This window comes from Limulus polyphemus, unplaced genomic scaffold (assembly GCF_000517525.1).
Source record: "Limulus polyphemus unplaced genomic scaffold, Limulus_polyphemus-2.1.2 Scaffold21, whole genome shotgun sequence".
In the NCBI taxonomy this organism is placed as follows: domain Eukaryota; kingdom Metazoa; phylum Arthropoda; class Merostomata; order Xiphosura; family Limulidae; genus Limulus; species Limulus polyphemus.
Genome location: NW_013665631.1, coordinates 1,308,814 through 1,320,753, shown reverse-complemented (window position 1 = coordinate 1,320,753; position 11,940 = coordinate 1,308,814). Strand labels below are relative to the sequence as shown.

The 11,940-nt window shown below is 31.0% G+C and overlaps 1 protein-coding gene across 7 annotated transcripts in view; it reads right to left on the bottom strand.

Annotated features, from left to right (window-relative positions):
• The window catches only part of LOC106458298 (CUGBP Elav-like family member 2), a 199,517-nt gene that overhangs the window by 28,697 nt on the left and 158,880 nt on the right, over nt 1-11,940 (bottom strand). For 3 of the 7 annotated variants that reach the window (XM_013917802.2, XM_013917809.2, XM_022384581.1), the window contains 3 exons: nt 10,160-10,255; nt 3,320-3,449; nt 1,847-1,932 (listed from right to left, as the gene is read on the bottom strand). In XM_013917802.2, coding sequence (XP_013773256.1) covers nt 1,847-1,932; nt 3,320-3,449; nt 10,160-10,255 — 312 coding nt within the window. The remainder of the gene's footprint in view (nt 1-1,846; nt 1,933-3,319; nt 3,450-10,159; nt 10,256-11,940) is intronic. The other 4 variants (XM_022384614.1, XM_022384598.1, XM_022384587.1 and 1 more) reach the window with 3 other exon arrangements.

Sequence of the window (11,940 nt, the reverse complement as noted above, 5' to 3'; positions counted from 1 at the left end):
TATATATATATATATATATATATATATATATAGTGTTGAAGAACATTGGTAAAACAAGGGAAGGCCTGATTTCAGATGGGAAAATAGGCTTCTTCATGACTGATCGTTAGTTACACACCACAGGTAGTGAGGAAAAGGTAATAAACATCTTATCACCAAAAATAATCCAAGGACAGTGGTCTACTGCAGCTAATAAAGGAACCTCTCATGGAACTGTAAACAAATGAAATGTTCCCATGTTTAAAATATCAATATATAATGAAACTAACAAAAGGAGATCCTTTACCCACGATAAGCTATGCAAATTTAGGTTTACATAAGTTACACTAAAGTCATGTTCACAAGCTTCTTCCTAAACACATACTGAAAAGAAATTAACTATTGAAAGTTAAACAAGAGGTATCTTAATATGTGTGTAGTTGAGTGACTACAAAACAAATTAAAAATAATTTATTATCATCCTGCTGGTGATACAACATTTAAAAAGTGTTAAAGTGCATACAAAGGTTTTTCCAATAGATCTATAGAGGACATAGGTTATGGCTATAATGATAAGTTAAACATTAAGAGAATAGCAAAGTGTACCCTATACATTATCAAGTTAATGTGTTGCCACCAGCATACTGTAAGGAAGTATTATCTTTGTATGAAGTGGATGCCAATAAAGATATGGCTCCATCAAGACAAAATATTCAGCCGTACATCCAAGTCAAAAAGTTAGTTTTTCTACATAGGGTTTTCACAATTAGTGGAAAAAAAAATCTAATGACTTTTCCAAGACCACCAGTCTCAATTTTCCAAGACTAACTAATGTAGTTTCACTAATGATTTGACATGAATCTTTAACTACTATTAGAACATATTTCTGGGAGTTTCTGTTAAATACAGTATTTATTGAAATAAAACCAACATGACCTCTGGGTCACTTAATGGACTTTTGGGAGTCATTTACTACACAGTGCTTTGGAAAGCATGTAAAAAGGAATGGAACAGAATTAACTTATATATATTGTGTAAAAGTCTCCAGCAGGAGGAATTGTGTTGCAGAATAACAGTCCTCAACCAAGCCCATCACAATAAAGAGTACAAGTTTGTTTTTAAAATAGCTTTAATTGATTTTTGGATCAGCCATAAAAAAAAAAAAATCACTTAAGTCAGTTGTCTACCTTATAGGTACATCATTAAGAAACTAGCAGAAAACCTACCCTATGAGCAGCTATTTGTGCTAGTAATTACAAATCTTAGTATTCATACGTCACTGAAATGTTTTTTGAAAAAAAGCAAATATTTTCAAAAAAAAGAGGATTTTTCTAGGAAGTGCTGCACGGGAAAAATGTTCAGATTGTGCCGATATAAACTGTAATGTTTTTATACATTAAAAGTGTTATCCTTTATTGAAAAAAAAAAAAGTTCTTTTGAGAAGTCCATTTCTTTTAGTACTCTACTTACAAATTACATCAATAAAGATATAATCAAACCCTCGTGTACAGTCCTAGAGAAAGTCGTGATCTTGTTGTGAGGAGAGTACTTTCGCTTAAAATAGTGTTCTGTGATAAAGAAATGGTTGTTGCACATACTAGTTATTTTTCTGTCTGAATCTTGATACCTAAAGTGAGAATTTTTTTTATGGATTTTTGTTTGTGGTGCCATTTAATAGATGGCGCCACATTGTATTTATTATTTGGTCATGTTTAGAGGTACATACATACACACTATGTCCATTATACTAAGATGTATTGTAGGTAAACAACAAAAAAGAAGAAAAAACTACTTCACTCATAATAAATTAATATTTCTTCAATTAAAAATTTACTCACACATAAATAAACAAGCAATAGGAACTTACACTGATACTGAGGCATCCCCGAGTAGGCCTGTGCAAAGGGATCTATATTTGGACCATTTGTTACCATACCAGATCTATTTCCCATACTGTAAACAAAAAAAAAAAAGAAAATCTAGCAATCAACATTTCTTTCACTTTTCATCTATGAATTTCAATGAAATCCTTTTGCTGTTTAGGATGAGCTAAAAAGTCACTTCTAAAATAGCTTATAAAAACAGAAAACCTCATTCATAATGAGCATTTTTAGTACATTTTCCAACTGCACAACTCCTAAAACTTAATTTAGCTAATTTATGTATGAAAAACAACAAAAAAACAATAAAAAAAAAGTTTCCCATTGCTTTAAATGGGCTATCTATGCTGTGCCCACTACAGGTATTGATACTGGTTTCTAGAATTATAAGTCTGCACATTTACCGCTGTGCCACTGGGATGCATAGTGTAGGACTATATCAGATGTGTCTGTAAAATTAGAGCATACTAAAAAGTAGAGATACAATGTCTATCTGCTAGATTTAACCTCCAAATAAAAAATACAATCCTCATCTTTTTTTCAAAAAGAAAATATTACAGAAAAATTAATCTCACAATGTCTCCACCTGTACCACCCTTCACTGTCTGCAGCCAGCTGTGAGAAGGTGGTTGCTCCTTAAAATTTTTTAATATTCTTTGACATTAACAATAAAACAGCTCACTGAGAATGATAAGAAAAATCTTATCACCTGAAGTTGGCCTTCCAGCCCTCAGTATGTTAACTAAAAAGCAGTAATTTACCTCGAGGAAGTAAACTGGCAGTAGCAATTTAACCTACTGTTCTCAGTAACTCTGTCCTCCTCCCATGCTGGATTACAGCTTATTAAACAAACCTTCCTTGCAAAAAATAAAAAATAAGCTAGCGAGATATTGCCTTCAAGCAACTAGCTACAGACAATGTCAGGTGGTATGAGTGTGAGACTTTGTATGTTGTATGTTTCATACATAAGTTGTCCTTAAGTTTAAATTCTTTGAATAAGATAACGACTACATATTTTTAATCACCTCTGTGAAGAATTGTTACAGGAAATGCAGCGATTCATTGCATAAACGTATGAATACTTTCTACTTTGCAATGAAAACTGAATGTTTTACAACACAGTTCTGCAGCTTTAGTCTGAACCTTTTAGTGGAATATTTTGTAACACAGATCCATTATGCTAGTGCTGAGAGCAAACAATTCCAAAACACTAAATATCAACAATTAATTTATCTTTGCTTAAGGATAAATATTTACAAGCTACTTGTTTTATGCTATTTGATAATGGTTTCATTTCTTTTATACCAATTCAGGGTGCAGCATCAATAGGAACCTCCTTAAGGAAATTTTCATTATCAATATTTGTTTCAAAATAATCTCTCTAATCCATGTTTGACAATATAAGTAGTCTAACTATACAGTAACATCCTGATTTTATCGTTCTACATAATAAAACTTACCTATTCATACCAGACAAATTCTCCATGTTGGAAAGGGAGTTTGAAGTAATCCCCATGGCCATGTTAGGACTCATAGAATTCATACCACTGAATGAAGAGTTGGCACTGGACATGTTCCCTGATACACCACCTGAGGTAAAATTGAAAGTATACACATTATTTTAAATATAATCAAAATATTACTAGATGTTTTAAGATAAATTTAAAATACAAAAGGTAAAATTAGTTTTTCTAAGTTATTTACAGAATTTGACAGTTGAAACATATAAAATATTATCTTTAAATATTTAGAGTCAAAACTAATTACAACATGCAAGATAAAGAGTTTAGTAAAGGTTACTGTATATTGACGAGTACAGGTTAATATAAAAGGTAAGGGATATATACAAAAATAAACAGGTAAAAAGAGAAGTTGAAAAAGATTTATTGCTCCTAAATACCACATGAATGAAATTAAAATACTGGAATATGTGTACGAAGTTTCATATATACATGTGTTTAATGGTTTACATAGCTAGAAGATGGGAAATGTGAAAATCAATTGTTTGTTGTGAGGTACAGAAACTAATGAACTATATAGTGTGAAAAATACATTACTTGTATATACTCATTAAATTATGCTTAAACATCTTAGAAATGAATGGACTGTGAACAGTCTTATAAGTTACTATTTATAAGTGTTTTGATCTCTTTCTATTGTATACATATAATCTAGGTGGCTTGTTTGCTTTAAGTTCAAAATCTTCAGCATCAGTTATAATAAAGTTAAATACTATTACAAGGATGATCACAATGCAGTTTTAGACAATATTAAAAAAATTCCCATTGTTCCAATTATTAAAAACTATAAAAATCTCACAAATTTAATAATTTATGTGCAGCTTTATAAACAATTTTAGTTTCAATAGTATATAAGTGTGTAAGTCATGCTTGATTCATACATGCAAGATGTCCCACGGCTACTGTTATTATGAAACAATAATATGTTCCAAGTACGTTTACAAATGTGGTGAATATACAACTTTTATCATTGTTCATTACTGGAGTTGTAACTGAAGGCTTTGCAACATGTCATTCTCAGCAGGTAGATGAGACACTTCAAATCATGTCTAATTTATAATATGAAGCTTTATGGCTAAATATGAGGTTTATTAATGTAATAGAAGCAAGACATGGCTACTTTTCAGATATTTGATTGATACATTTGACAGGGTATATAGTAGATGAGTGAACATCAGTTAATTAAAGGACTAAAAAAAAGTGTTATTACAGTCTATGTATTACCATATGAATGTCATTATTAACTCACACTTAAGGTTATTAAAATTCAACATCACTATTACTATTATTAAAAAAGTAATTCATCAATTTAGGGAACTTGCAAGTATGGAAACCTATTTTACATATTTCTTCCAGTTTATCAGGAAATACTATTGAGTTGTGAATCTATTTGCAAAGCGACAACCCAAGTGTGTGAAGTTCACCAGTACTAAGAAAGGTAGAATTAATATTTTAGAATATTTATAAATGAAAGCAGGAAAGATGATAGTCACTTAGCTTGTGGATAAACAAATGATAAGACTTCGCCAGAAAACATTAAAACAATACATTTTTGAATAACTGTAAAATCTACCATTTTTTTACCAACAAATAAAATTTAAATGACTTAGTATTACTGATTAATTCAAAATTAGTAACTATTTTTTTTTACTGCAAAATGTTACAAATTTGTGCTACCTTTCAGAATAAAAATCCCCTCTTCCAAAACTCTGAATAGTGTGCAAGCCTATATATAGTGTTTGTAAAAATTTAAAACTGTAATGAAATAAATACTAAGTATGATTATGTTAGTTAGACTGAATCAGAAAAAGTTATGGTAATTATATTCTATATTTCTTATTGGGATTAACATTTGAATGAACATAACTGTGGTCTTGAAATTAGGAAAACTGGAAGTTGAGTGTGAAATAGAGAATTCCATAGCTTACTGTTACACATCTATCAAATCTCACAGTTGTTCATGGAGTCTCCCTGATATCATACCTGTTTCAAGATATTATGGCTGTGAGAAATATTCTCCTGTAAGTTAAAAGCATAACCCATTAAAGTGATCTATTATTTCTGTTTATTTTAATTATTCAAAGCCATCCAACCATGACTGTAATAGACCTACTAAAATATCTACATCAGGTTGCTTGTTCCCACCAAAGTGTACTGATGTCTGGACCAGCAGATAAACCTTGTACAGATGCAAGTCAGGTTCTGATTGGAGCATTTCCATATGAAAACCAAGTATTTCCTTGGTAACAGATTTTTACGAATGCACGATGCGAGCAAAATATTTGGTATTCCCTAAGAAAATCGAGACCATTTTTATTGTAGGACATTGAAAGTGACAATGATTGCTCAAAGCCAGATGGCTAATTTTGTCAGGTCTTTGTTTATCTATTTATTATTTATTTTTTTAAATAAAAAAAGCCCTCATTTGGTTTAGAACTTATAAGCACACAAATAAATTCTGTGCAAGCATTAGTAAAATTCAATAACAGCCATTTCACTAGAAATAATCTAAAAAACAGTTTAGATCAAAAAGAGGCCCAGAATAAGTATCTAATTTTATGACGTTTAAAATGAGCAGAACATACTTTTCTTTTAACCCTTTGGCTACCGCATCCTTACATCATAAGGATTTAATGTAACTGATTATATTTTATTCCAAATATATAACTAGTAGATGAAATTGTTACATGACAGGAACTTTCTTAAAGGCATGTAGTTTCAGAAAAATACTTAATTTTTTCTACTAAAAATTTATTATTTATTGTAGTTATTTGCAATCAGACTGAATAGTTCAAATGCAAATGTTTTTATTTTATTTTTCATTTACTCTATCATATAACTAACTGTAACTATTATCAACAAAGTACAGTACAATAAAACGTAAATTTAAGAAATAGAAATATGTACGTACATTTTAACTCTTCCTCGAATAACCTTAAAATATCTTCCTTTGGTTTTATTTGTAATTTCACACCTTTACCTTTTCACTTAGTTTATTTTTAATGTTTTATTTTCCTTTCCTCTCCTTTATCATTTATTATTCATCTGAACACACGTTAACAGGTGTCCTCAGATCATATTACGCAGACCTGCCTACTCATAAAGTTGGTTCTCAGTAGTATTCTCCTATCAACTGGTCAATTTTCTGTAGCGAAAACGAATTTGTTAGTAGCACAGATACCACCCTTCTAACTAGCACAGAGGCAAGGCCACAACTCAATGTATTCCTTTCTGAAAATCTGATTAGCTGTCCTCACCACCTTTTTTGTGTCATGATTGCTTTTTCCCCAGAGACACTCAATAGCCAGTGGCTTCCTTCCTGTGGAAAGTACATGCATGCACAATAGAGAGACAGGGCTTATAGGTAGTTGTGCATGGAGGACTACAAGAGAACAGAAGAGTGAATGAACCAAGTACATTGTACAACCCTATAGTCGCTATAGCTAATTCAAAATACCATAGTCATAGCTGGAAAGCATTTTACGAGCAATTATAGAGAACTCGTAGCAGTAGGCAGGTCTGACTATGGTATCTTTGGTAGAGATATGCAAGCCTTCATCTAAATGTTTTTGCATTCATGTAGTAAGTTAACACTCAAGAACTAAGGCAAAATTTGTGTTATATTAAAAAAAACATTTTTTAAAACATAAATAAAGGAATTAAAACTTCAATACAAAACTTTCAATTGTAACAAACACGATAAAACTAATTTCATTAACATACATTGATTGTAAAGTTGTTTAATTAAATTTTGAATGTAACTCAGAAAAATTTTGTGACATGTGCACAGAAAGGAGTTGTCAAAGGGTTAAGTGTCTAAAACAGTTTATTTTTCAAGGTGCAATTTTCAAAATTTTTTAACCTCTCTTGTGCACCCATGCCTAACAAGCTTTTCTCATATGACCTACTCCCTCAATGAATCTCCTAAAAATGTTCTTCCTAGTTTGTCAGTTCTGTTATAAGCATTAATATAAATTTACACGTACAAATACTTGACGTATTGCATTAGTAAAATGTACCAAAGAACAGGAAATACCTTAATTCAGCCTATAAGTTATATTAACAGAATCATTATATCACATGTTCAAGAATAATTAAATCATAAAATGGTTAACCTTTCCATTATGGGCTGGGTGGATTCCACCCAGCTCGTAACTACGAAAGTATCCATGAGAGTAATTATACTATGATTTTTGATAATGTATGCACGTCTCTACAAAATTTTGCAGGTTATTGGTAAACATTACAAGGTTTATGTACACAAAATATCTTAAGTATTAAGATTTTCTTGTAAACCTTTTTCTTTCAGAATGTTGACTATCCAACATAGTCATAAGTTACTAAGCCTTATGAAATTTCCCATGTGGAGGATGTGAAAATAAATTTTGTTAAGGTTTTATATTACATTTTAAATTATCCAAAAATCTTAAATTATTATACCAATACCGTACAATTCCACTGTTTCATATTACTATTTAAATAACCAAAAAATCACAAATTACTATATCAATACCACAGAATTCCACTATAATTCATAAAGCGTAGTAACTAAGTTGTATTTGTGTCTAAAAAAATATGAAATTTTTAGCTCACTAAAGACCTACCTCATTGTTTGAAATCATGTAAAAAGAATGAAATTAGCACAATAAAACGTCAAAATGTCTGAGAAAACCACTATGGGGACATTGTGATCTGTTGATTGGTTATTCATGTCATATATAGAAGTGCATATAAAGGATCACTTCCAAAAATGGAAAGAAGTGGGCCACTGTATTTGATTCAATACAGGAGCAATATCTTAGCAAATAGAAAAGATCAGAGGTTCTTATTTCACATTCTAGCTTGTCAATATAGGTAGTTTGCATTCCTAGTTCATACAAAACTGTAGATTTTGTATTTTGACATCACAAGCATCTAACTTGAACCAGTGCTGCATTCAACATACCATGACACAAAAAATCTATGTTTAGCTGTTTTTTTTAATATTTACTTTTAAACTAAGAAATTAACTGATGTATAATACTAAAATTTGAATTATACAATTTGATACTAAACTTACTGACACAGATTCAAAAATAGTAGTTCAATAAAATTTTGAATGCAAGACAACAAATGAGATGACATGGCCTTTGAGAAGTGACCTGTTGCGATAGGGTTAAAATGTTAATCAAAAAAGAATATTTTCATATGCACTTGAAATTAAAAATTTTTTTTTTACATATTTTGGAAGTTACTGAGAACCTTATACTATGTTACACAGAAATAAACTCAAGAGTTATGACAATAATGAAGTTAACATTGGATCTCTACCTCAACCAGAGGTTCTTTGGTGGCAGGAAATGGACATAAAAAAAAATCTAGGATTTATGGTTTTTCTTTAATTTCGTGAAAAGCTACACGAGGGCTATCTGCACTAGCTGTCCCTAATTTAGCAGTGTAAGACTAGAGGGAAGGCAGCTAGTCATCACCACCCACCATCAACTCTTGGGCTACTCTTTTACCAACGAATAGTGGGATTGACTGTCACATTATAATGCCCCCATGGTTGAAAGGGTGAGCATGTTTGGTGGGACTGCAATTGGAACCCGTGACCCGCAGTTTGCGAGTCAAGCGCCCTAGCCACCTGGCTGTGCCGGGCCTAGGATTTATGAGATATTAGTGAAACTTATAAAGAATGTAACACACAATGCACTACAATAATTTACAGTTTCAGGTTGAACAAAAATTGATCAAGTTAAAACTGGCCACATCATTAGCAGAAAACTCATAATTGATAACAGTACTTCATGTTGTGTAATAGATGGGTTCCCTAAGCGATCCTTCTTTTCTGCCCATCACGTATCTGTTTTTCAGACCAGAGCCCAACAGATCTTCAGAAGATAACTAACCCCCTGCTGCTCATGATTGGAGCTTTGCTATTCTATGACATGTCATCATCAATCACCATTATTCCCTTGATGTTTGACTTGCAATCTATGCAGCTGCTGTGGATGCAATCACAATGGACATTTTGACAGACAATGTTGAGGCAAATCCATCTATCAAGCCTAAAAATGCTGTGGCAATACTCAAAAATAGATTTGGTGCTGACAAGGACAGTAGTAATAGTAGCAATGTTCTGCCAGATCAGAAGATCAAGAACAAGGTCTCCAACCTCAAACAGACAAAGAAAAAAGTTAACATAATTTGATTTGAGAATAAAGCAATAAATAAATAATCAATTTTGTGTGTGACCATTGCTGGTAAGGTAGTGTGACCACTCTGAAACCCTTTATCTTTCTGATTGCTCATAATTCCTCTTTCTAACTTCTGAAATTTTTGATGCTGGAAACACCTATAAATTTATATTTTCACAATTGTATAAGTTCATCCAATTTATGGTAAATGACAAGTGTTTATTTATGTGATTGAAGAAGAGTTTCTAACAGTAAAGAAAACAAGAGCATTAGATATTTCTGGTTATGTTACTTTTTTTTTAATGTCTTTAAAATTTCACAAAATAAAATTATAACTATTCTTTAAACAATGAAGCAGTGAAATCATAAGGGGGAAAAAGGTATAAATGGATGCCAACTAAAATGACTTTAATACAAAAGAAGGCTAAAATGATGACATTTTCTGAAGTCTCCTATCTTCCATTTAAAGACTTTCAGTAAAGTTCAGCTATCTGTGTAGTTAAACACTTTTTTTTTAAAATAGATAACAGATGGCTAGAGTTGACTTTTATACTTGAGGAATGTTAATTGTTTATTACAATCTATGCAAACATGTAAACCCTACCTGCTGCAGAAATACCAGGGATCCCTGCTGAATTACTTCCTCCTCCAGCTGCTGCTAATGCTGCTAGATTCTGAAGCATCATAGAATTGACACCAGCTGAGAATCAAGTATGCATGTTTACTGACCTAGTAAGGTATTTACTGAAGCAAATAGTACAAACTTCAATAAATATCATTAAGGAAGTTTTTAATTTGTTTGATCATCTCATTCAAGAGTTAGTGTTAAATTTTATATTGAATTAAATAGTTTTTAGTGTTTATAACAGAATCGAAACAAAAATATATAATAATTCTTGCTACTTAGTTCAAAAAATTTTCCATATGCATTAGCTGTTAAAATGTTATTTTAATTTGTTATTCTAATATATACTTAAATCATTTGTCGCTAACACACTTTGGGAAATGTCTAGCCTGAATCGTGCTCACACAGATTTGAAGAAAGCCACCAGGGATGTATATAAATGTTAATAGTTATTATTTTTTTTTTTTCATAGAAACAAGCAGAGGTTATAAACAAGTTGTTTACTTTATTTTAATAAATATTAATTTTAACTTTAGGCTTACAACCTTACTTAAACATAACATTTACTGCAGAGGTGTACTTTAGGCCTACAGTGAGTTTATACTTACCTAATTTTGAACATTAGACCTACCAGGACTTCAGCTTTAAACTACAATTATAAATTTGAAAAGAACAAGCTTATCTCTAATATAAAAAAAGGAACTTTCAATTAACTGAAATCACAGAGCTGTTTAGTAAAGATTGTGCCCATGAAAAATAATGGTTTTTGAAGAAGAAAGCAGATATTTTTGTGACTGTTAATGGTCGCCTATTTTATTTATAGATAGTAAGTTCTTTTTTCTTCTTCATACACAGTAAACTGTGAAATGGCTGATAACAAAAATATTCCTGAATACACTTAAAGCAAAATTTTTACAAAGAAGAATTAGCTTTTAATTTTTGTTAAATGAAACAGCAAGCTTACGAGAGAAGTGAGTTGGGGTGTCTTGTTGTCACTGTTTTTTTTTTATACATAAAGTGCTTGAATCTAAATTTGTTTTGGCTACCAGATGCTTGGGGATTGGGGGGGAGGGAGGGAGGTGAGAAATACAAGTTCAATGCTCTTAACAGATACAACTAATCAGATGATGTGAATTTCCAGAAAGTATTCCGTTTTTGATTTTATATTTGTTTATATACTACTAAACTTAAATATATGTATGTAAAAATTACATTTCATTCTTAAAACTATTTGAAAAAGTTGTTCCAGTTTTTAATTTATTAAAATATGTGTGAAAGAAATGTATAATAATATACCAGGAAAGGCTTATTGATTATTATATTGTGGTTTTTCCATAAATATTGTGCTTGCAGAAAGCTTTTTGTAGAATAATTTTGTTTGAAATGTGTCTGAATATTCATAATTATCCTGAGTGACTAACTGGCAGAAATTGCAGCATCTTTTGACGATCACTTGCTAAGAATTAGAACCCACTGGTTTTCAATTGATGCATAATCATAAAAAAAACTCAACACCGTGTTGTTATTAATGTTGTAATATGCGAGTTGAAAATTAAAATACAGCTGCTATATAAATGATGTAAAGTTATACAATCAGGCTACATACAGAAAAATATTTACATTCTGATTTAGAATGTAAACATTGTAAAAAAGTTCATGTAGGACATGAAAATCTACACACAAACAGTTTTCTATTTGATAGTGGCATAACATGAGAACATACCACCTATAGGGACAGTACAAGAAGTCATTTTCAGAAA